Raw genomic sequence first — 23,136 nt, 5'->3', positions numbered from 1 at the left:
CACCTTGAGCAGATATTGGCAGTAAAGTCGGAACATACACGGACCAACTCTTATTATTCACATCAGCCATTGAGGCACGCGGATCTCGTCCTTGGCTGAGATTTCGACGATCCCGCGCCAGAGAATTGTTCCACGGCATTCACATCTCTTTGACAGCCCAAACGCTCCCGGCTCAAGCGCCCTGCTCGTCTTAGGTACCCCAACCCAACAATGGCAACCACGCCGCTGGGCGGATGTACTCTGTACTCGGGACTGGACCATTTATGACTTCACCAGCCATCAAGCCCAGCCATGGGTAGCCTCCAATACCCGGCTCTACTGCCGGTCGGTGAAAGACGTCCCGGCTCGGTTCAGCAACCGTGTGAGGCAAGGAATGGATGCATCGTGGGCCTCGAAGAATCTGAGCCGTCACGAACTCGGAACCGTTGACCAGAAAGGACATAAGGGTCCAAAATCCAGAACGGCCCACGATGCGGTTCTCCCTTTCTGCCGGGTAGAGCCTGCCAGAGTGGAATGGGACGGGTACCTTCATCGCCGTGTCTACATAGAACGTTCGCGAGACCCACTGAAACAAGTGAAGCTCACGATGCTTCTGCCTCCGCACGCCTCCAGGGACGGCTGGGTGGTCTCACCGGTGAGCCTGCTTCCCTGCAACGAACCCGAAAGAGATGCCGACGTGGCAGAAGAGCAGGGGTTTGGGACCAATCATCAAACAAGTCTGAGGGGCAGAAAAATCTCACGATGGCTTCGCTTTGGCATTCCCTTCCGACGCCCGGGGACAACCCCCTCTTGGCCACGGGGTCCAAATCTACCCCAAATAGCCCGGTCCAAACTAGGGCAGCCAGCCGCGAACTGCGGAGAAGAGGGAGGCAAAGCCGCAAGGGCATGGCGGCATGGGCCTGCGATTGTCGGCGGCTTGTCCGTCGAGAAACCCCCCAATCGCGAAGCTGGTCCAGCTTTGCACAGGGTCCCTGACTCCGTTGACAAACGCGGGCATCTGCTGCTTGCGGCGTAGCTTGCAGCGAGACGAACTACGGATACATGTCGCAGGCCCAATGTGCGTCTGCATCACCATCCATTTAATTACCGGACTGCTCGTCAGGTTGCAGATAAGGGCTACGGACAAGAAGACCCAAAGGAGAGAGAGGTTGGGGAAAGACGGGATTGGTGTCGTGTTGACGTTGTCGACCATGAACCACCTGCGCAATCAGCTGCCCAAGCACGAGTCCGTCGTCGTCAACATCTGCCACCCGAAGAGCCTGAGTCTGAGTCGTGGCTTGCCTGTCTCGCACACAGACCAATATCGGCCTCTGCTTTCCGGGGTAATTTGGTGTTGGTGTCTTTTTTATTTTCTTCGTCCCGCCGCCCTAAGCGACAGTGCCACTGATGCGCGGCCACGAGAAGGGAACGCGCGCACGTCGAGGAGCAACACCATGCATCATCCTATCTGCAAATCAACGGGAGCTAAGACATCCAGACCAACACAAGTCGTCCATGATCCATCCCAGTTCCCGTACACACGCAAATAGAAGCAAGTCTGCTATACCTTCTTGCGTCTCTAGCCAAAACTCGCCTCCATCGAACGTCAATCCCGTAGGATTCAAGGACGGCCGTTGGTCGTTTGTGTCGATCAACTTGATGCATGCTCATCAGGTAGCCTCCCCAAACGGCGTGACGTTTCGGCGACGACGCTCCCTTCTCTATTAGAATTTCGACTTTCTTCAAGAGGTTTTGGACGATTGGCACGACACTGCGAAATCATCATTCTATGAACTAAAACCAGAATCCTTCTTCGTCGGGTTCCCCGACGGTACGGATACCCCAACTATACCGGTAGTCCTTCATCCCAACAGGGCACCCAGCAGAATATGACTGCTCATATCCGATGCCTCTCTTGACCTCCGCCGTTTCAAAGAACACTAGCTGGGCATCTCTCTGCGTACGGCGTTGCAGTCAATGGCACTGTATCCCATACCCGTTTCTTAGACTTGGACTTTCTTGCTCATCGCCACCCTCCTCCCACCATCACATCTCGTGCGAGGTGGAACTTGGGGTTTAGCATGTGCCTCGTCATATTTCCCAATGTCTCTCCTTCCCCGTATTGTCCGGTATCCAACTGCTCGCTGGCCCCCTTCTCGCCACTAGAGCGGCTTGCGCGCCTCCGCTCCGCACTCTACGAGCTGTGTGCACTGGCTTGCTTGGGGGGAAAAGTGTCAAAATATCAGACGTCTGGGGAAAAGTGTGGGAGGCCGGAGGCCAGAAGCCGCTCGACTACAGTAGCGGCGGCAGCCGTGGGATTTTCCTTTCCCCAGACAGCTGAACAGGGAAATACCTCTCCTCGTTGGCTTTGTTTTTCTCACCATGGCATCATAATTGCTCGCTGGCTGACAGGCAAGCTTAACACATGGCGAAGGCGCATCCCACCATGTCTAGACCATCAAACACGTACTGTCCAGCACCAGAGCTGTTCCCACCCCTCATCAACGACCACGGCGAAAAAAGGGCTGATCTCTTCACTTCGGACCAAAGCTCTGTTGGCAGGGACTTGACTCGTTATTTCGATCGCGCTGGAGAAAGAGGCGGCTCGCAGTTCAGCTGGGGAAGAAAACCCCTTGAACGATCGATGCAAGAGGTTGTCGTCGTCCGTCGTGCACAGCTCCAGTACGGATACACATGCCCCCGCTGTCCTGCTTGCCCCAGGGGGCCCAGAAAAAAAAAAGCAACATGTGAATCTGGGGTAGGGAAAGGGGTGGTGGGAGGAGTCGCTGTCTGGAGACCAAGAAGTGCGGGAGGTGCGGAGGACCGTACGGTCGCGATTATTCGTCGAGACCGTCGTTCCGGACCAAAGTGCGAGGGAATCACACCGATTTGGTGCTGACCTCAGATGTGATTGATTCCCACCCCAAATCTCCCAAAGTCTCGACTCTCATCTCGCCCTTTCTCGGTGCTTTTCTCACGGTATCGGCATTCAAGGTCTGGATGAGGGGCAAGTTGATTGGCTTGACACACCGGGCGACCACAATCTCCATCACCCGCCCCCTCTTCCGGCCGGTGTGCAAGTTTGGGCTTGTTCGACAGTCAACCACATGCGGTGACATACCACGCGGTGGCAATAAATGATGGCCGCTTTTTTGGTGTAGGGGAAGTCAAAAACCCGGCCATCATATCTTACCACCGCGTGCATACATGCCTGCGTGCCTACAATCTACAGACACATACCTCGAGGCGAAGAGGCTAGCCCGTGCAAGCCGTGCTAGCACACGGCTCCCTTATCCTCCGCATTGCCTGCCCGCAGCCCATCGATCCATACCTTACGTTGGACCCGATGCAACCCGCGCCTCCGGGTCTCCAAATGTGTCGGTTTCGCAGCTTTGGATTGGTTTGTTTTGGGCTCATCACTTATCACAGGTAGCCAGGACGAGAACAAGTTTCTTACAGATGGTGAGGAAAAAACGTAACGGCGTCGACAGTGATCGGCGGGGATCAGGGTCATGGTTTCTCTTTTAGGGTGACATGCAACTGGAGAAAAGGCCCGGTTTGCTAGAGTGATGTGCAGTGCACATCACACAGGTAGGTAGTGGTGGAGTGAGGAAGAGGGGTTCGTGATCTTTGGGCAAGGGAAGATCCAACGCCTAGCTTCGCACGCTTCGCAGGCCGATCAACTCCTTTCACCTCGCATCGTATGCGCGGTCGCGGCGCAGCACCTGGGATGTTCTCTGTCTTTTTCAAGGTTTCTTCTGGCCTTGATGCATCCTGACCTGTGGAGACTTGATGGCTGGTGTGGGTAGTTTGCGTGGTTTGCAGGCTCAGAGCCGCCCCGGGGGGGGAGGGCACATCTCGCACGCCTTCTCACGCTTAGACCAGTGGAGTGTGCGAGTTTGGTTCGGGAGTGTGGGTTTGGATTGGTGGTGTGTGGGCTGTATGTAGGTAGTGGTTCTACCATGCTTTGCTGCTGCACGTCATCCCATTTCTCGCCGATGGTCCTGGTCTGGGGTGACCGAAGAGAAGGGTGCGATGGTGACTTTGAATAGCAGACCCTTTTTTAATTTTTTGATATCGCACTGGCTTGGGGAGCGTGCAGAGATTACGTTCTTCCTTGGTTGTAATTTGGCTAGATGTCTAAGCCATGGGGTTTACTTCAGCTGGTGTGCATTAAACGATGAAGATGACTTTCCCTCTCCCGTCCTCAGCAGTGATTACTTAGACCCTGCATGTCCTCCCTTTCGGAGCGGATTTGATCGTGGTGGATCAAGTTCGAGATGGAGGGTAGGGCCACTGGGGGTGATGGAATGTCAGATTGTCACTGCAGAAATTCCAATGACGGTAGTGTCCACCGTTCCCCCGTTCCTCCTCCTCCCCTCTCTCTCTCACTCTGAGTTACACAAGAAGGGTAGGACGAGGGAAAATGATTTCTTATGGGGGGGGGGGGAAGGTGATGAAAGGGAGAAGATGACGACGAGGAGAGAGTATGTGTTTCTGTTGAGGGACGAAGGACAGGCAACACATGTGACGGTATGACGAGTTCAGGGTACCGGTAGAGAAGCCCGGGTGTGATACGAAAAAAGCCACACCTTCACCTTTGTTTGTCACTGCGGATGTCTCGGTCGCCTGCCTCGAGGTCTTGGTGTGCTTATTAGTCATTATTTGGTTGGAGAATGGGCAGACAGACTCACATGTCGATGAGGGCACAAACACCCGCCCGCCCGCCCGCCCATATCGTTTCTTCTTATCTATTCAGCTGCCTCGCGACAGGAGCCTAAGCAGGCGTGGCAGGTCCACGGAATACCTACCTACTGTGCTAGGCGATAACGAAAGAGAGCCCGAGGAAATGGTTGACTAGGAGCGAGTCTAGTCTTTGCGTCCTGCAGTCACACCTTCTTTCTTTTCCATGTCTACCTACATTTGGTTCTACTGCTGCAGAAGTACCGTAGATTCGTGTTTCCCCGCCATGTCAAATTGATCTTGGCAGGTTTTTTGGGATCCCATGAAGTTGGTGGCTCAGTAGAGTAGGTACGTTCCTATCTATCCTCTGTCTCTACGTAGGTATCTCTTTGTTTTCGTTGTTTGGTTGTTTTCGATGGCTTTTGAAGGGTGGTGGCACTTACATCAGCGTGTGACGAAACGTTCCCTCCCCTTAGGTTCTTGGTGTGTGGTGTGCCTAGCTAGATCCAGACTGGAGGGGGGAGGCGTATAGGAGGCGTACACGAGGAATTCCAGGTTTTGGGAAAACGGATACATGTGAGAGAGGTGGCTGCTTTTTTTTCAGGGTCTTGTTCTTCAGTCACGTCAGATAACGTAGAGTAAGGTAGGTAGGTAGTAGGTCATCGTGTGGTTGGTCGCTTCTCGGAGAACGAACACGAAAACGTTCACTACTACTTTACCTATGTGAACCACGGCTGTGGCGAGTGAGACTTGTGAACATACGAAACCCTGAATTTGGGACTGCCACACCTGCCAATACCTTCTTGTTGGAGGTGGAGGCGTGACTTGATTGGACATGTCTCATTCACCAGCCACCAGCCTCCCTGTTACCCCCTTCCTTCCCGCCTCGTGAGCCCTTTTCTTATCGCTGGGTTCAAACTCGTGATGCTCGATGAGGACCCTGGGGGAAAGTGCAGTGAATATCGGAGACGGGGAGGGTGGTGATAAGGGGGGTTGTGGCACTGTGGCACTGTGGCACTGTGGCACACCCACCGCCAAGCCGTTGCGGTTCCCATCTTTGCTTCAAGGGTTTTTTGTTAGACCGTCGGAAACCGCTTCGGTAGTGAGGCGGGAAGAACGTGACCAGGGTGTTTTGTATGTCTCAGTTGGAGGTGCCTTCGTATGTGGTTTTTGTTATCTTTGTCTCGTGTTTTGGGGTTTACATCCGGGTTCTTTTGGGGATGTGAGGTCTTGGAGTGTTGAAGATTTGAGACCCTTCTCTGACTTTATTGGGTGGGGAAGTATTTGGAAGAAGAGAAAATTGTGGGTGAGCTTTTTGGTTGTTGTCTCATTGCTTTGCTGTCGATCACGTTTTGATATTGACGCGGTGAGAAGGGTGAGTGCGGAGTGGGATAGTTGATGGGACGTTGCAGATGGCAGAGATGCTGGGGACAGAGGTAGTGAACTCACGGGCCGACTGGAATGTTTTGCGTGTCTCATGATTCATCTTTTGTTGTTGAGGGGATGCTGTTAGTGAGCTGTCGGTGATGTGTAGATGATACGGCGGAAGGGGAGTTGGGTGTTTCCATCTTAATCTCCCCCTCGGCCTCGCCTCCCTAGCAAGCCCTCGTCTCCGTATGTGCTCGCTGACGAGAAGCCCCTTTGATGAGTCGGATGGAGGCGAAATGATGTCAAGGAGTTGAGTATGTGTTGTTGCGTTTCTGTGTTTATCGTCAGTGTTCCAACGTCTCCACTTTGACATGTTGTAGTGAGACCATAGAAATACAAACGAATCAGCTTGAACCGACTCAAATGGAGGTTCGTCCGACAGGGTGATGGGCCAGTCAATGTTCGAAGCCCAAAATAGAGTCCAGTCTCATGCTGTGAAATCCTGGACATCGAGGAGCTCTATGAACCGAGGAGCTTGGATGTTCACTCATGGAAAGAGCTTCCACATCTACGCCCCGTGATAGAGACCTTTACCCCCGAACAACATCACATGCGACCACACCCACTGGAGAACTCGGGATCCCGTCCGCTCTCCCATCGATAAACCAGTGAGGGCCGGAGTAGTAGTCGGGTCGGAGACGACCGGCGAATGCCCGGTGTTGCATGTAGCCTTTTGTCTGGTGGTCTTTTTGTGGACTGTGGTGTCTGTAGAAAGGTCGGCCCCGTGTGTGAGTGTGTTTGGAGATGGAGGCAGCGGGGTATCGTGGGTACAGACGGTAGATGTTGCGGTGACATAAGGCTGGGGGTGGTTATCTGATCGCAAGGTGGATGTTTAAGGGGCAACATGCGTCCAAAGAGACGTCTGTAAGGATTGGGAAACGGATAGATAATAACGCCGATGAAAGATGTTGTTGATTACGGTCTACCACGATGCGCTGTTGTGGGCTCGCTGTCTGACACTCTTCCTGAATCCTACTTCGCCGACCCGGATTCAGTATCATACACCTTTTTCTCTATCCTACCTTATGGCCTCCACATCGTACATGATTATGACCTCTCATTGACGAGAGATTGCTTCACTTTCCGTTGCCCAACATAGAATTCAACCACTCTCCCACGGTCGACGCTTCGATTCGGTCTAAACCCTCTGCGCGGAGACGCTGTGCCCAGTCTGTGACCTCCCAGATCTGGGTGTTCGTCATGGAATTCGAGAGCTTGGTTGCTTCTTGACCGGAGGACAATCCGGATAGAGAGAAACTTTGGATGAGGCCGTGGCGGGCTTCGAATGTGAGGTTAAACTGGCCCGAGTTAGTGGGCTATGCTGGGTAGATGGGCTATATGTCCGAGCATCAAAGGGGTAAATCGAGCTTCAATGGAAACGAAAAGGGCGAAAGACTGCGAATGAGGAGATGTACTCACGTTACCTGGGAGCCGAGGACGTTCCCGCGCGTCATCTTCTGAGGGATGTGTAGAGAAGGTGAAGAGAGGGGTTTGGCCGTATGTCCATTCTCGAGACTGTGAAGGCTCATTAGTTTCCGACCACTTCCAACGCTGATTCTGATGATCCCGAAGCAGACTCGAGGGAACCTGAAGTATCGCTGAACGAGAAGAGAAGGCAATGGCAACTTACCTGCAACTCCTGTATTCCTTTCTTAACCTTCTCTTCTCCGAGGGCATCCTTCTCGCCTAGTTCCGCCCGGACGGTGAAGTCACCGTACATCTTTCCAAACTCACCAATCACCGCGTCCTCAAACGTCGACGTGTCGGTGATGCCCACGTTGCGGATGCGCGAGCGCACGCTCTCCACGCCGCGGGCCTTGATGAAGGGTTCCGCGGGGGACCGCAGGAAGCTACCGATGCGCGGGAGGTTCGGGGACGAGAGAAGGCATGTTCCGTGGTGCAGGGAGCGGAGGCGGGTGAGCTTATACGCCGAGCCTGAGATCTTGAACGTGTTCTCCGCGTTGACTTTGGGCTTGCTGCATGATGCCTCTGCGGAGGCGGCGGTATCAGTTGTGGCCACCGGGGCTGTGGCGGAAGTTCCTGAAGAGGAAGGCGGAGGGGGGAGAGTCATGACAATGTCGTGGCGGCAGTTGACGGCGGCACCCTCGACGCCGAGGGAGCGGAGGGCGCGGACGACCATCTCCGCGTGGGTGTCGCGGTCAAAGTTTGCGGGCGGGCATATGACGGAGTAGTTTACATTGCCCTCGTCGTGGAACACCGTTCCGCCTCCGCTGCGGCGGCGGACGAGGTCGATGGCGTCGGACGAGGGGAGAGACTTTAGGAGGGGGAGGTTGACCTCGAGCCACGGGTTCTGGTTGCGGCCGATGACGATGCTGGGACGATTTGTGTACAGAAAGAGGACGGTCGAGTCGGACGGGGTCGTTTGGAGGAGGTGGTGCTCGATGGAGAGGTTTACGTAGGGGTCGCGGGAGTCTGAGGTGTAGACTTGTGTCTTTGATTTTGGTGAGGCTGCGAGGGCGGAGAAGAGGCGGGTTTGGCGGGTGGAATGTTGTATTGAGGGTCTAATGCGGAACAGAATCCCGGGGATGCTGCGTAGTGACAGCATTGTGAGGGTTTGCGATATCTTCAGGTGAGACGAGTTTGGTGATGCTTTCAAGATGACATTTTCATGAGCCCCTACAAATAGTCTTTTGAGTTCAGGCTGTGAGTTGAATGATGAAAGGGTATGTTTGTGATATCTGATGGAGGAAACACTAACTTGAATTCAGATAAATGAGTTGATAGGTGAGAGAAGTTGATCTGAGGCAGCTATGTCTGCCGTTTAGTTGCGGAATGGATGAGTGAGCAAGGCGTTGAGATGAGGTTCTCAGTAAATTGCATCTATCAGAGTCCACTATTTGATTAGGCCACCCACCCCTGTATGAACAAGACCCACCTGATTAACGGGGCAATTCAACTACATCATAGAAAACCCCTCCACCCCGCAGATGGCCGATTTCTTTCTGTGATTGACTCACCGAACATCGGCCCAGATAATTTTCCAAACTTACATACCGCTCCTCTCCTCTCCTCTTCCACACCTCCAAATTACCCCCTTTATAGCGGCAGCAAAAATGTCAACGTTCGGTTCTTACTTCAAGGTCACGACGTGCGTCGCCTCCTCCGACCCAATTCTTCCTGTCCGTCTTTCGTGGCCAATTGTGGACTAACATGAAATGCCCCCTTGCGCAGCTACGGCGAGTCCCACGGCAAGTCCGTTGGTGTCATTGTTGATGGCGTCCCGCCCGGCATGGCTCTGACCGAGTCCGATATCCAGCCCCAGCTGAACCGCCGCCGCCCCGGCCAGAGCTCAATCACGACGCCTAGAAACGAGAAGGACCGCGTCGTCATTCAGAGCGGTACCGAGTTCGGTGTCACTCTCGGCACCCCGATTGGCATGCTCGTCCAGAACGAGGACCAGCGCCCCAAGGACTACGGCAACTCTACGATGGACATGTTCCCCCGCCCGTCCCACGCCGATTGGACCTACCTCGAGAAGTACGGCGTCAAGGCCTCCTCCGGTGGTGGCCGTTCCTCGGCCCGCGAGACAATTGCCCGCGTCGCCGCTGGTGCCCTCGCCGAGAAGTACCTACGCGAAGCCTACGGCACCGAGATCACCGCCTTCACCACGAGCGTCGGCAACTGCCACCTCTTCCCTCCGACCCCCGAGCACCCGAGCCCCTCGACGAACCCCGCCTTCCTCTCGCTCCTCAACACCGTCGACCGCAACACCGTCGACCAGTTCCTCCCCGTCCGCTGCCCGCACGAGGAGACCAACGAGAAGATGATTGACCTCATCAGCGACTACAAGGCGCGTGACGACAGCATCGGCGGCACCGTCACCTGCGTCATCCGCAACCCGCCCTCGGCGCTCGGCGAGCCCTGTTTCGACAAGCTCGAGGCCCAGCTCGCGCACGCCATGCTCAGCATCCCTGCCACAAAGGGCTTCGAGATCGGCTCGGGCTTCGGCGGCTGCGAGATCCCCGGCTCGCAGCACAACGACGCCTTCATCAAGGCGCCCGAGTCGGAGCTCGAGGCCGACGCCCAGCGCATGGGCATCCCCCGGTCCAAGCTGACCACCAAGACCAACTACTCTGGCGGTATCCAGGGTGGTATTTCCAACGGCGCGCCCATCTACTTCCGCGTCGCCTTCAAGCCCCCCGCGACCATTGGCGTGGACCAGACGACGGCGACCTACGATGGCTCAGAGGAGGGCGTGCTGGCCGCAAAGGGCCGTCACGACCCTTGCGTCGTCCCCCGTGCGATCCCCATCGTCGAGGGTATGGCCGCGATTGTTCTTCTGGATGCGCTTATGGCGCAGCACGCGAGACAAATGACAAAGAGCCTTCTGCCTCCCATTAAGAGGGAGAATGGCAAGGCGTAAGCTGGTGGGAAACTGGGATGTGTTGTAAATAACGGGCATTAAAAGCAAATTCATGATGATATTCCCCTTTTTCGGTTGTCAGCGAACAGTCTTTTCCTTCTCTCTATGCCGAACTTTGTACCAAGTGAAGTAACATATTGATTGAAATGAGTGGCTCATCTCACAGCTCCTCCGACATCTGTTGATACTTGGCCGCTTTCACCAGGTGGAACTCCTCTTGTCGGCCGTAGACCCATTGCCATCCCTCTTCCTCGCCAGCCCAGTACACATCCTCCTCCAGGGCAAACCAGAGGGTCGTATTCCTTGAGGGGACGTAGTGCTCTACGAGCAGCTCCACGCTGAACCACATACTGCGGATAGCAGCCAGTTCGCCAGCCGCCGAGACGTACTCCTGCATGTTGGTCATTCCTGTGCAAAGTCAATACCGCGCCAGAGAAAGAGAGGGCTTCGACGGAAACGTCTGGTCTTCCTTACCGATAAGAGGACCAGCTGAGTGTCCCCAGTCCCCGATTGGATGCGAGTAGACTCGCCCCTGGATACCCTCCGTGTGCATCTCACCCAGCGACGCCTTGAGCATCTCATTACCCGTCTTGCCGACAGCAATGTTTCGCCGCACGATATCTTGGAGCTTGTTGCCCTTCTTCAAGCCTTCTTTCAAGTCCTGAGGCACATCGGTCTCGTCCGGGCGCAGAACGTATCCCAGGTGCTGTGTATCCGTGTTCAATCCCATGGCCGTCAACCCAAAATCAACATGAAGCATGTCCCCATACTGAATGATCTTCCCTCCAGCACCCTCATCCACAGTCGTTTCCACTCTCATAGTCCAAGGCAGCGCCTCATCGACCACACTAACACTCGGCTGAAACCACGTCGAGAAGTTATGCGCCAAAATCTCCTCCCGGAACCACCACTCCAAATCCCCTGTCGTCGTCTTCCCAGGCACAATAACCGCCTCACTGAACCCCTTGGCAATCATTGCCCACGCCGTCTCCATGATCTCCCGGTACCGCGGCAGCTTCGAGCTGGGTTGGGCCGAGATGAACTCGACGGCGACCTCGGGCTTGACAACCATGCGCGAGGTCCACTCGCCCCCGAGCCCGGCGGCCATGGCCTGGTACTCGCCCGCGTGCAGGCCGCTGGCGAAGGCGATTTCCGGGTGGGCGTTGACGGCGATGGTGGCTGGGTTCGCGGCCTCGAGCTGGGTTTTGAGCGTCGCCCAGACGTCTGCGGTCCAGCCTATGATGCAGCCGGGTTGCTGCGGCAGGGTGGTGATGATGGTGCTGTCAGAGTCGGATGAGTTTGTGGAGGTGAGGGGCTCGGCGAGGAAGAGGCATGTTGTGCGGCGGCGGGCGGAGAAGGTTGATGCTGGTTTGAGGGACCAAAAGACTGTCTCTTCGGCGTATTCCCGTTGGCTTATCTATCACGTGTGTCAGTTCCACAGCATTCCAGAGTTGAGGTTTGCGTGGGCGAGAGCGAACCAGCCAGGCGTCAACGCCGTGTTTCTTGAGGAGGGCGGGGATGCCCGCTTTGCGCTCTTCGGTCCAGGCATCCTGGATGCCAGCTTGTTCGCGGAGAGGCGGAAGAGGGTTGTATCTCGGCGTTGGGTCGCCGGCGGCGTGTTGCCAGAAGATGGCGGCAGCCGGTAGCAGCGGTACGAGCCAATGCATTATGTACCTTATCTGACTTGTTCTGCGGATCTGTTGATCTCACGATAAGAGTCAAGTGAGGATGGGTGAGGTTGAAGAGAGGGGTGGTGAGGTTAAAGATGGGATGGAGGATGTGAGATCAGATGACGCCCCGGGTGCCCCGTTTGAGGAATGCAGCTCTGAAGTTGAATCGCTTGAGTGCATTGCGATCGTCTAGTCCCAGAAAGGCAGCTCGTTGATCGTAACCTTGATCCTACGCTGCATGGATGCTGATCCCCGCCTCGGTGAGTCTGTTCACCGAGGTCAGACAATACACGGCAAGCTGCATCGCGCCATGGAAGTAGGTGTGGGATTTAGCTTGGATTGAGTGCCGGTATTGAATTAATTTGCAACATTTCTGATACGTGAGATCTGAATCGCCTTGGTAGATGTGAACAGCATTAGTGAAGGGGTAAATTACACTTGGCCTATACCAGGGATTTTCCCATGATCACTCGTCTGACGGGAAGTCACGCTCTCATTCTTGGTGGGCTGTTTTTTGAAACTTGATGTCTCTTGCCAACATCCGATATGTCAAACTGCTGTTGAACAAAGGTTGCAAGGTGGGATGAGAGGGGAAATCGCCAGGGAAGACACGCTCATACAAGCTCTCGCGGAGTGGGAAATGTTCTATGTGGTTCTCTAGATGGGGTATTGGTATTGTACATGAAAATTGTCCGTCAAAAATCGTAAAGCATCATAACGCTGTTGTTCCGTCCCTCTTCTAAAATTCGTACACTAAACAGGTAGCTGTGGCACCAAATGCCTATTGAAGTAAACATGTACAAGAGAGGTGAAGATCCAAGGGCAAAAGCCATCGTGAAACGTTCTGGCGAAAGATATATTAGCCATTTGCATGATGAAGGAATCCAAATAAGGCTACACTTACGAAGTTGTGCCCGTGTTTCGAGCGTAGGTAAACCGAAAGCGTCATTGCGTTGCCAAGCTCTCTTCGAGAGAAATCATTGATGCTCCTTGTAGCCGTAGCCTTTCGGATAGCCAGAGATGTCCGAGGATTGGCATCTTTGTGCATCGTAGTTTCGCAATCTTTCATCCCATTCATACCACACCTGCAATAGCCAAGCTGGCGAGGGCAACGATAACGTAAACCAACCCACTTTGCGAGAAGTTGGATGCACCAGACCCATTGTCACTGGCCGTAGACTGAGGACCACCGCCAGTCTGTGTGGGCGACGGGCTCGGATCGTCGACGTGGAGAGCATTTGTGCTGCCGGTCCATGCGTTCCAGTTGGTCATGCCGCTGGGGCACTCATCTGCGATCTTTCTTCCATCGATCTTGGCAATCTCAGTTCCGTACTTGGTCATGGCGATGACGACGTCGCCAGTGCCCAGGAAGGGAATGCTTCCATGGTAGACGCCCTTGCCGCCGTCAGGAGTCGATGTCCAGTTGCCCTTCTGCGCCTTGCCTCCGACAGAGACGGTGACCTCTGCACCGGAAGTGAGGAGTGCGGAGTAGAAGATTTTATCCCTGACCACCTGGGCTGCCGTCAGGATCTCTTGGTCATGGGCGACAGTGTTAGCCGTGGTACCGCCGTCCTTGCAGGTGAGAGCCGGCGAGCCGCGATACCATGCCATGAGGGCCTCGTCTTTGATCGCAGGGGCCACAGCGGCTTTGTAGCTGTCAATGAGGTAGGGGAGGAAGTGCCGCCAGCCGTCGTGGGGGTGATCGAGGGCGTAGTTGAAGGGGGCTTCGCCGACTTCGAACGCTTCCATGGCGTTGGTGCGGACAGGGCCGATGTGGTGTGATTCACCGTAGTCGTTCCAGGAGATGATTTGAACAAAGCTATTGATGGTCAGTCGACATGAATCATGGAGAAGATAGGCAGTCATTTCAAGTTAACTTACGCAGGCATCACGTCCATCACCTGGTTCCAGCGGTCGTACCAGAGATCATCACCGCGCCACACCCAGTTCTTGTTGTAGCCAGGGAGGTTGGTGTAGAACCAGGGGGAGACGGGCATCATATAAGGCTTGCCTTTCAGGGCCCAGGCATACGCAGCATCACTCTTGTCAGTCATGTCCTGGTCACCAGCAGGCCACGCGTTCCAGCTGAAGAGTCCATCAGCAACACCGCCTCCTAGTGCCAGTGCGTCCTCGGGAGACACGGAGGACCAGTCGGGAATGAAGAAGGCTCCGGTCTGGTTCTTGATATCGATCCAATCCTCGGCGTTCTCTGTGCCTTCAAAGGTCGAGGCGAGGGGCTTGTCGGCATACTTGAAGTACTCGTCGAGCTTGAAGTACTTCTCTGCCATGTCCAGAATAGTCTCCTTGGGCCATGGTTTGCCCCCGTGGTAGCCGCCGTTGTAGTCGAAGGAGAAGAAGAGTTGGAATCCAACGTTCTTGGCGGCGACGAAGGCAGTCTCGAGGGACTGATTGGTGTTGGGATCCGTCAGACCCATGTTGAGTGCGAAGGCATCGATGTGAGCGTCCTTGGCGATCTTAAAGTCATCTTCGAATTCGCTGAGAGTGTAGTTCTTGGTGTTGATGAGCTGGTCATGTCTGTCAGCAGCTGAGATATTGAAGGATAGAGTCATAGACCTGGCAGAGATGCCAGCATCAGAGGCGAACATACCATGAAGTGGGCAAAGACGGACGCCGCTTGTACTTGTGTGACTGCGGCCAGGAGGCCGGCGAGACAGGTGGTGAACTTCATCGTCACAGCGAGCAAGACCTTGCGTGACACGCAGATCAAGTCGTCGAAGTCAAGTTTGATCGGCAGGGAAATCAGAGTTTACAGATCTTGCAGGAGAGCCACAATGCCACATGGGAGAGATTAAAGGCCACGGCCGCTGCATTATGTATTGTGGCCTCCTTCACTTGAAGAGGGGGCCATGTCAGGTATGGCTCGCATATCTACCCATCATGTCGGTTTCTGCCTTGCGAACCGGCCAGGGCGACTGCGGTACCGCCCCTCTGGTGCTGTACGCCATTGTCCACGTTACCACCCCCTGGCATGGCGACAATCTGACTCCATCGCGAGATAGGCAGGCAGGCCAACAGTAGGCGGTACATGCGGCTGGAACTACACGGCCTCAAACTCCCACCGTCAAACAGACGAGCAGGGGGGTCCCGCCCGTCTTGAGCAGGGTTACGAAGGGCGCTTGCCTGATAGGGCTACATAAAAAGAACAGGGGGTGGGTGCTTTGTGAGACGCCGTTGGATATGTGCTTGATCAAATGGGCTGTGCGGACATCGGTCCCCAACAGCTAGAGTGATTTCTCTGTCTGCTGTGCCATTTTGTGCCTGCTATGCCGCTGAACGACGGCGCGAAGAGATGCAGCGGGCCAAGGCTGATGATTTGGATAAGGCCGCTTTTGCCGTGGGAAATTGCCTCGCTCGGTTCTGCTTACTCTGCATCGTGAGTGCGATGAGTCCGAATTGTTCATGCTGGCGGTGAGGGAAATAGCTCTCACGCGGCGTTTGATGTGAGGACGTGAGTAAGAAGGTGGCTGTAAAAGCTCGTGTATGTTCGTGAACTTGGCGCGATATGCCATCCAAAGTGAAGCCCATCGAAAGCTTCTATTCCTTGTGTTGATCGGATACGAAGTCGGGAGAGATCGACGGCGAAACACGACCCGGGGAACATTTCTGGAGACTGAAGGAAGTAGACCTGCCCAGCGGTACGATGTTTCGGGACCCTCTAGGCCTCTTGTCCTCCTGTCCAAGCACCCATCTTTCCAACTTGGCTTTTTCCTTGAACCCTGTCAAGTTGCTCGCCCGACACCTTAAGCTTGTTGAGCCCGCCTAGAGCCCTTTAAGACCAATCATCCGGAGACTGCCGCCCAGTCGGACGTCATGCCGGATCCTACACTAGCGGCTTTCCGCTCACCCATCAAGACACTCAAGATCCATGTCGTCTGACGGCCTCCACGTGCGGAATCGGCCGAGCGGCCCCCTGTTCGTCACATCGAACCGCTCGCGAAGTGACTGAGTAGACAGTCTAGCAGCGGTCTGCCTAACCCAACCTGCAGCTGTGCCTCTAGATTTAAGATTAAATAAGCAAATACTACGGTTGCTCAGAGGAAAGGTTCCGCTACCCAGGTGATTCTAAAGAACAGTGCATCGTCGGATATCTGACGTCCAGGGCAAGGGTCTATATCGGCAGCAAGGGTTCCGTGATGGATACACATATCTGCCCACTATTCCCAGGCAGCACCGGGCAATAATGAGTTGTATGAGTCTTTAAGAGGCATGTCGTGGGGGGCCGCCGTTGCTTAGCCATCTTTTGCAAAGCTTGGCTCTAGTCCACCTTCGTGTCGTCCGTGGGCTCGTAGTCGCAGCCAACCACACCGTTGTGACCCGATCGAAACGTCAAAAGAGTAAGGGACGTGCATACTTGAGAGGGAACCAGCCTTGTGGGGGGCTTCCTTCGACGTTGAAAACGAGAAGATGTGTACGAATACCGGAGCCGGCACGTCATCGGCGGTGGGCTAGTTGACGAGTGTGTATCGGAATCCCGCCAAATCGCATACACGGAGTGCTGTTTAGTGGCTCTCGTGGCAGCTGTCAGGCTATTTCAGATCAGCAAAGACGGATAACCGGCGGCTTGGATACGGTTTGCATTGGGCTGACGAGACCAAAAACCCCATCTGGGCGTCGCGCTGGTCTCAGAAAACGTGCGCTCTCGCCGGCCAATCGTCCGGATTCCCTCCGAGCTCGTCGTGACAGGGGTTTCGTGCTGGACAAGTCGCACTTCGCACTTTGCACCAACCACACCAACAGAGAGAGGGACAAAGAAACCACACCAACGCTGACATCGATTATTGTATCGCTCGGGCTGTCAGCAAGATATTCGACCTCCTCGGTTGTTCATTACCCCGGGGGCAATCACAGACGCCAAGGGAGGGAAAGGATAAGCGACTGCATGAGTCTATGGATACAAGGGAAAATTAAGTGAAGGAAAAAGAGGCCAAAAGAGCAAAGCAAAGAGGGAAAAAGACCATGTTCCAACAGCATGATCGAGAACTTTAAGCCACCCTAGTCCCTGCCCCCTGTCCCCTGTCCGAACCCACGGTGCTAGACCCTTTGAAGTTGAGCTGCAGCGAGTTGCAGTGACTTCAGAGCCACCGATTCGGCCCGCTCTCTTGCGTCTCTAACCAGCGAGCGATAGTCGTTCACCAGTCGATTCACAGCCGCTCCTGTTGATGGCTGTTGGAGCAAACGCGCAAAAGGGCGGAGTCTCGGCTAAAAGCTCCGGGTATCCTCTTTAGCCAGGCTCAGCTCAACAGTCACGTTATCACTTCAACGGACATAATTTTATCCACGATGCGCCTCATTTCTTGCAATTGAAGATCTGTAAAAACCATGGTGTCTGCGTCCTTCGACTTCAATGTCGAAAAATCTCGGAAAGCACGCCAAAGCTCGTCTCGATTGGATCGTTGGCAATTCATTTGCACTGAGACTCTATATCACTAGACTTGCTAGTAAGACATCGCAATACGACTTTTAGTATATAGTCCAAAGTCTTGATTCTCTTCTTTCACCTCGGCAATGGAAACGTCGGCAACTAACCACCATCGTGTTCTTTCATCTTCCAGTCGCATTTCCTTAAGTGATACTTGGCCACCTGAGCTATATGTCTTTGAGCTAGAAATTGGTCCCATCATAACCAGTTCCATCACCACGACCACTTCCAGCGCGATTAGTGGTGACATCTGGTTGAGGAATCACCTCATCAGCGTATCGTGGGAGGTCCGTAGGGTCGCTAGGAATTGTGACCTCGTTCGTAACGACACTGATCAAGAGGTTGTTGAGATTGCTCCTGGCCTGGAGGTCACCATCGGGCAACGTGACACGCCAGTGAAGGTGTTTCTGCAGATATGGAATGACATGCTGCGGTGCGAGACTATCGATAAGACCGGCAACGTAACGCTCGACGAGAGCGAGAGTGAGGGGGACTTGGCCGGTAATCCTCTGCCCTGAAGCACGGCCCTGTTGGCAATTCTTACACGAGGTGTTTTCGTCTTGGCCGAAGGTGGCAAAGGCACCGACGTGAGAGTGGTTGGTCACATACAGCAAGGGAACTGAGTCATCGGGGTTGCCCAGGAACACATGGACGACGTAGTTGCCTCCGAGTTCGGCCTTTTCGGCCTTGATGTTGACAAGCCATTCAAGGTACTTTTTATCGGTACCGATCAAGCTCTTCAGGTCACGATCCTCCGGGAGGTTGAAATCGTCGGACTCATTAGTGTCCTGGAGGGGCTTTTGCTGATTCTGTTCCGCAGCCAGCGAGAAGGCTGTGGGGGCGACTGGAGGATTCACCGGCTTCAAATGTGCCTTGGCACGACTCTTGAACTCCTCGGTGGAGGATTTGAGGTCTTCGTCGCTACTTCTCAAGATGTTGGCAAAAGAGGCAGTCTTGCCATACACACGGTCCAACTCGTTGAGGATGGACTCTTTGGTGGGAAACTTCCATGACTGAGTCTCCGGGTAGACATAGCCGAACTCGGTGGTGTATCTGACACCCTCAGATGTCCAGAAGACTTGATTGTCTTTGGTGCCAGACTGGGCAAATGGAGCCAACGGAGTTTTGATCGTCTCAGGGTCACCGGCTTTGACGATGAAGTTACCCCAACTCTCACCCGCGCGTTGGTCAGTCACATAGGTCGATGGGTCGTTGGGGTTGTCGTGGCAAGCTTGCCAGATGGCGAACAGCCGGTCGACATTGGTGTGATGGAGCCAGAAGATCGGGTCAAACGCGGCAATTGCTGGATTTCCCATGTGCCCACTGCCCCCAGAATAGGTGTGGATAGCGTTATGAATGTCTTCAATGCTACCCCATTCGGCGAAGTTGGGCTGGCCCGGCTGCTTCGGTGGGTTGAATCGGTTGTGGGACGCAGATCCAAAGTCACGATACGACTGAAGGATGAAAACAACACGCTCTGTAAGATTCTTGCCTCTTGAAGCCTGTTGAGGGTCGGTTCCAGAAAAGAATTGTGTCAGTCTCTGGATCATCCTGTTGTTGTTAGGCTGGTCTGGGTAGCGGATGGTCCCTCCGACCCTCGGGAACTAAGAGCGCCGATCAGCATGACGCAGACACAGTGATGGGCTAAAGATAAAACTACCTGATTGATGCTCGTATTCGTGCGCGACTCTCGGAACTTGTAGGTTGCCAGTGGGTTTGGATCGATACGAGAATCCTTCTGGTTATTATGGGGACGCTTGACTTGTACCCTAGCTTGGGATGTAGCCTCTGCTGGAAAGACTCCAAGGTCAGGTCGAGCCCAGTCCCAGTATGGCATTCTGAAGTCTTTGGCCGCCTTCACATAGTCGCTTCTGCGCTCGCTCTCCTCAAATTCGTTGGCGACAGCTTTGACATGCTTGTATAGCTCCGCCTGAGCTCTGTTAGAAAGTTTTGCCTTAAGTCATATTGAGCGGATGGTAGAACTTACCTCGAAGAGAGCAAGATATGGACGGTGCCAAGTAAGAAAGAGAATCGAGCTATGAGTGCAGAATCCGCCGAAATCGTTGTCGACTCTGACCATCTTATTGTTCCAGTCCCTGTCTGGCCACTTCTTGTAGGGAAGCCCATGAATACCTGCTGGGGTCAGAGCCTTGTGCTGAAAGTTTGAAAATATTTTACTTGCCAGCAATCTCGAAGAAGGAGAGAGGCGAGTCCTCCTTCACCGAGTTTTGAAACTTCTCCAACCCCAAGAGGTATAGGTTCCACTGATCAGGATGTTCCTTGATCATATCACGCACTTCCATGCGAACAGGAGGTCTAGCTATTCGACGTAAGTTATGGATCAGAGGAGCGAACTTTGCCAATTGACAGAAAACACACCTGGGTTGTCCGCCTTGATGCCGCGGACAAGCACGGGTCCCTGAGTTCCATCTGAAGACATGTTGAAAGTGAGTGAATTTGATGATTGGTGCTTCTAGGTATGAGGTAAGGTAATACAGATAATCCAGAACTGAATGAATAGTAGACATGTAGAATATGCCTTATATACCTTAGCTATTCCTCCAGTCCGAAAAGTCATAAACGTTCCAACGCAAGACTATGAACCCTTTGCCAAGTTTCAGGCAGACCTGCTGCCTGTTGACCGCCCTTAAAATTCGTAATGGTGGCGCGAATCAACATAAGATATCTCTTGTTCGGGAAAGAAGTCGGTATGACAAAGTAAGCACGGGGCGCTCAGCCAGCCATGGCGTCTCAGCTGCTCTCAGTCTTGCGGCAATGAACCAATGGTAGATTCACTGGGATATTCACCGAAATGACGGACAGATACGATAGGCTACCTTCTAAAACATCAAGCCACCGTTTTTCTTGACTAGATGCTTACCTCGGGCTCAGATTAGGTGAAGAATCGTTCGCCGAGTACATCCTGCTGATGTCTAGGCCAAGACTCATCGTTTTGAGGGTGTAAGCAAAGGCTGCATGCATAGAAAACAAGTGAGATGTCATCATTTATGGCTTGAAACTTGAGATGACAGGAATCATAGATGGCTCCGATGATCTTCTCCTTGATTTTCAAGCTCATTTCCGTCCCTTTTTCTGATTTACACCTAGGTTTTAAGGGGCATGATTGTACAAAAGCGGAATATGCAATCAAGTGTGAGATACTCTCAAAAGTATTATTGAGGCTATTTTTCCTACTTTCGTAACCTGTCCCTGTGTGTTGCGGTGTCATCACTTGGGACTTGATCGACTCGGATTTGCTGCCACAATGCACATGCATTGACGGGTTTCAATTGTACGAGTCAGAAACAAATATGTTCAGAAAATGAGGATGACTCTATATAAGGAATGTTCTGAGAAGTATGAAAATGACATTGAGTTTCCTGCATGTATCGGCACAGAAGCATTATGGACGTTCCAGACTTTCGTTTGTTCTAGGATGTCCGATATCCATAAATCAGGCGAATCAAAAAGCAGAAAGACAACCCAGGCACAGAATTGAGAGACGGGGCGAGTAGGCCAGTCCGATTATTTTCCCATGCAGCTGCCAGCGTTGGGGTCAGACCTAAGAGATAATCAGCATGGGATCTTACGAGATCATGGGGTTATTGTGAACTTTGGGGTGACTGCGAATATCGTGGGTCAAAAGGAACTTACGTGTATTCCCAATTCCAATACTTAGTTCTTCCTCCTCTCCAACAATTGTAAGCCTCCTTCGACAGCCCAGACATGCACTCGGCTTGTCCTAGAACTCGTCCGCCGCTGTTCAAGTTCTATAAATACATGTCAGAACATCTCCTTTGCAACAAGAAGCAGAAAACGCGAGGTCCTCGCTACAAAGCGTCGTTACATATCATACCTTGATAGAAAAGTCCCACCTCAAGCCACTCTTCTCTTGCATGCAGAATGTTCGACTTTCATGGCCAACGAAAGCCTCTTTAGCTGCACCGGTTATGGCCAGGCAGACAAGAGAAAGACGGTCCGAATTGACAGCTGAGATCTTCTCGCTGAGCCATTTGCCATAATTGGCCGTCATGCCATTGTCGAAACAGTCGGCATTGACACCGGAGCCGGCAATGGCCAAAACGGCAAGGAAAGCAGTGGGCTTCATATTGATAAGGGTGAAGTTGATGAATTGAGTGTGATACCGTTTTGCTCGATGAGATGAGTGAATGAGAGACATTGACAAAGGACAATGGGACTTGACGTAGGATTAAGACTTAAATAGATATGAGCGCTGCCTACATGTACGTATACTCAACTTGATACAAGATAAGTATGATGGTCATGGGATAGCTGTCGCACCTTTCCAGTTACTCTTGATTTCGTGAGATAACTGCGCCATCCGGCAGCGATCATCAAAAATACCAAACAAACTTGAAGATGCAAATGTGTTTGCTGCCTCGATTTCGTGGTGCGTGCGGAGTTGGCGACATTGGCCAAAGCTGATGTCTGTATCTTCGCTTCCAAAAGCGAAATGTTTCCGTCTGCAGCTTGATACTCGTTTGATTGTCGTGTACCACAACTAAATAGAGTGTGGCGTTGGACCTCTGCTGGCTCCAAGCGTCTTTGCTATGTTTGTCGATCTCGTGATAAGCTGAGTTGGCAAACATTCACAAAACCAACCGTACCCAAATTAAGACAGAAGGTTGACTAAGCAAACAACAAATTGTTGAATTCTCTTTGTCTACAAGTTTCATAGCTTACACGCATGAGTCTGTAGTTTACTATTTCTGCCTGTGCTGATGGCGAGTTCTGTCCTCGCCTGTTTGCCTCGCCTGCTTGCTAGATGATATTCCTTATTGTTTGTTGCGATTCTTGGGTGAAGTAATATTTGCTCATCGTTTAATCTGGCTCGTCTCGGCATCGGCGTCGAATAATCAATGCCCATTTCGTAAGCGGCACGCTCAAGCTGACGAGCGGTTTGAGAAAGTGAGGGTTCCTTCTGCAATGCAAACGGGCTCTGGTAAAACTACCCGCCGTGCCATAAACAATACTAGGATACAGGCTTTTGTTACGATCCCCCAGACTCGGAAACTCAAGATTAAGTTTGTGTCACTGCATTAGACGTGATACAAGTCAATCTCAGAGAGGCAAGGACATCGGATGTACACGCCATGATCATCAACCTCAGCATTTGCCAGATTCTTTCAACCTAAGACGACATGATGCGTATACGTGCAAACAACATCGTTTGGGTGTTGAATTCATATCTCATGACTCTCACATGTCGTTGGCAAATGACGCTCCCAAGTGTTTCACTCGCTCGAACGGGAAGGGAACCCGTGGTCCATGATCAGACGTGCGAAGGTGCATGCCTGGAAACCAGATACACGAATTGGGAATGTGAGGAATCGGTATCCGATCGATCATACCTTAGCCAGCGGAAACATGCCGACTGGAGCACCTCGAACTAAAAAGAAATCATCTGAGCTACGACATCAGTCGTGAAACCTCAACTATATAATGAACACTGATTCCCAACAACCTTGAGGCAGTGTCACACCAGAACTACACCACCATCTACCTCATTGCCTGTATCACCCAACTTCTTC

General features: G+C 53.1%; 10 protein-coding genes across 10 annotated transcripts; 4 read left to right on the top strand and 6 right to left on the bottom strand.

The window, feature by feature from the left end:
* The first annotated feature begins 135 nt into the window (after positions 1-135).
* Positions 136-1,240, top strand: BDP81DRAFT_74677 (uncharacterized protein). Its single transcript, XM_060596236.1, has one exon. The coding sequence runs from the start codon at positions 374-376 to the stop codon at positions 1,013-1,015; it is 642 nt and encodes a 213-aa protein (XP_060441586.1). The 5' UTR covers positions 136-373; the 3' UTR covers positions 1,016-1,240.
* Positions 1,241-3,761: 2,521 nt separating this feature from the next.
* BDP81DRAFT_74681 (uncharacterized protein) lies at positions 3,762-4,697 on the top strand. The gene has a single exon (XM_060596237.1). The coding sequence runs from the start codon at positions 4,015-4,017 to the stop codon at positions 4,516-4,518; it is 504 nt and encodes a 167-aa protein (XP_060441585.1). The 5' UTR covers positions 3,762-4,014; the 3' UTR covers positions 4,519-4,697.
* Positions 4,698-5,557: 860 nt separating this feature from the next.
* Positions 5,558-6,470, top strand: BDP81DRAFT_435010 (uncharacterized protein; the record flags this gene model as incomplete). Its single annotated transcript, XM_060591013.1, has 1 exon — positions 5,558-6,470. A coding segment is annotated over exon 1 (464 nt), but the record flags the coding sequence as incomplete, so codon positions are not given.
* Positions 6,471-6,598: 128 nt separating this feature from the next.
* Positions 6,599-6,781, bottom strand: BDP81DRAFT_327607 (uncharacterized protein; the record flags this gene model as incomplete). The annotated part of the gene is made up of 1 exon (XM_060585152.1): positions 6,599-6,781. A coding segment is annotated over one exon (183 nt), but the record flags the coding sequence as incomplete, so codon positions are not given.
* Positions 6,782-7,166: 385 nt separating this feature from the next.
* Positions 7,167-8,859, bottom strand: BDP81DRAFT_474097 (uncharacterized protein; the record flags this gene model as incomplete). Its single annotated transcript, XM_060594677.1, has 3 exons — positions 7,721-8,859; positions 7,510-7,605; positions 7,167-7,406 (listed from the first exon to the last, which is right to left on the bottom strand). The coding sequence occupies exons 1-3, from the start codon at positions 8,654-8,656 to the stop codon at positions 7,167-7,169; spliced, it is 1,272 nt and encodes a 423-aa protein (XP_060441582.1). The 5' UTR covers positions 8,657-8,859.
* Positions 8,860-9,032: 173 nt separating this feature from the next.
* BDP81DRAFT_380689 (chorismate synthase) lies at positions 9,033-10,474 on the top strand (the record flags this gene model as incomplete). The annotated part of the gene is made up of 2 exons (XM_060586850.1): positions 9,033-9,199; positions 9,283-10,474. The coding sequence occupies exons 1-2, from the start codon at positions 9,165-9,167 to the stop codon at positions 10,472-10,474; spliced, it is 1,227 nt and encodes a 408-aa protein (XP_060441581.1). The 5' UTR covers positions 9,033-9,164.
* A 160-nt stretch (positions 10,475-10,634) lies between these two features.
* BDP81DRAFT_327383 (xaa-Pro aminopeptidase family enzyme) lies at positions 10,635-12,141 on the bottom strand (the record flags this gene model as incomplete). Its single annotated transcript, XM_060585135.1, has 3 exons — positions 10,635-10,882; positions 10,949-11,891; positions 11,953-12,141. The coding sequence occupies 3 exons, from the start codon at positions 12,139-12,141 to the stop codon at positions 10,635-10,637; spliced, it is 1,380 nt and encodes a 459-aa protein (XP_060441580.1).
* A 632-nt stretch (positions 12,142-12,773) lies between these two features.
* On the bottom strand, positions 12,774-15,282 carry BDP81DRAFT_435005 (family 71 glycosyl hydrolase). The gene is made up of 4 exons (XM_060591012.1): positions 14,753-15,282; positions 14,026-14,669; positions 13,049-13,963; positions 12,774-12,988 (listed from the first exon to the last, which is right to left on the bottom strand). The coding sequence occupies exons 1-3, from the start codon at positions 14,831-14,833 to the stop codon at positions 13,219-13,221; spliced, it is 1,470 nt and encodes a 489-aa protein (XP_060441579.1). The 5' UTR covers positions 14,834-15,282; the 3' UTR covers positions 12,774-12,988; positions 13,049-13,218.
* Positions 15,283-17,444: 2,162 nt separating this feature from the next.
* Positions 17,445-20,024, bottom strand: BDP81DRAFT_483469 (uncharacterized protein; the record flags this gene model as incomplete). Its single annotated transcript, XM_060595061.1, has 5 exons — positions 17,445-19,188; positions 19,245-19,514; positions 19,572-19,717; positions 19,767-19,904; positions 19,964-20,024. 5 exons carry the CDS (start codon positions 20,022-20,024, stop codon positions 17,767-17,769), a joined length of 2,037 nt encoding a protein of 678 aa, XP_060441578.1. The 3' UTR covers positions 17,445-17,766.
* A 1,210-nt stretch (positions 20,025-21,234) lies between these two features.
* On the bottom strand, positions 21,235-21,692 carry BDP81DRAFT_327089 (uncharacterized protein; the record flags this gene model as incomplete). The annotated part of the gene is made up of 2 exons (XM_060585116.1): positions 21,235-21,354; positions 21,441-21,692. The coding sequence occupies 2 exons, from the start codon at positions 21,690-21,692 to the stop codon at positions 21,235-21,237; spliced, it is 372 nt and encodes a 123-aa protein (XP_060441577.1).
* Between the last annotated feature and the right edge of the window lie 1,444 nt (positions 21,693-23,136).

This window comes from Colletotrichum phormii (genome assembly GCF_030913505.1).
Source record: "Colletotrichum phormii strain CBS 102054 chromosome Unknown BDP81scaffold_19, whole genome shotgun sequence".
In the NCBI taxonomy this organism is placed as follows: Eukaryota; Fungi; Ascomycota; class Sordariomycetes; order Glomerellales; family Glomerellaceae; genus Colletotrichum; species Colletotrichum phormii.
Note: the sequence above shows the minus strand (reverse complement) of the source record. Positions and strands in the feature narration are given on the sequence as shown.

Excerpts from the sequence above, each read along its gene's own strand:
- BDP81DRAFT_435005 (XM_060591012.1), bottom strand. The coding sequence starts at position 14,833 with ATGAAGTTCACCACCTGTCTCGCCGGCCTCCTGGCCGCAGTCACACAA. Across the intron at positions 14,670-14,752 it reads CCGTCTTTGCCCACTTCATG|CTCATCAACACCAAGAACTA; the intron begins GTATGTTCGCCT and ends AGACATGACCAG. Across the intron at positions 13,964-14,025 it reads GTGATGGACGTGATGCCTGC|CTTTGTTCAAATCATCTCCT; the intron begins GTAAGTTAACTT and ends GACCATCAATAG.
- BDP81DRAFT_74681 (XM_060596237.1), top strand. The coding sequence starts at position 4,015 with ATGGTGACTTTGAATAGCAGACCCTTTTTTAATTTTTTGATATCGCAC.
- BDP81DRAFT_74677 (XM_060596236.1), top strand. The coding sequence starts at position 374 with ATGGATGCATCGTGGGCCTCGAAGAATCTGAGCCGTCACGAACTCGGA.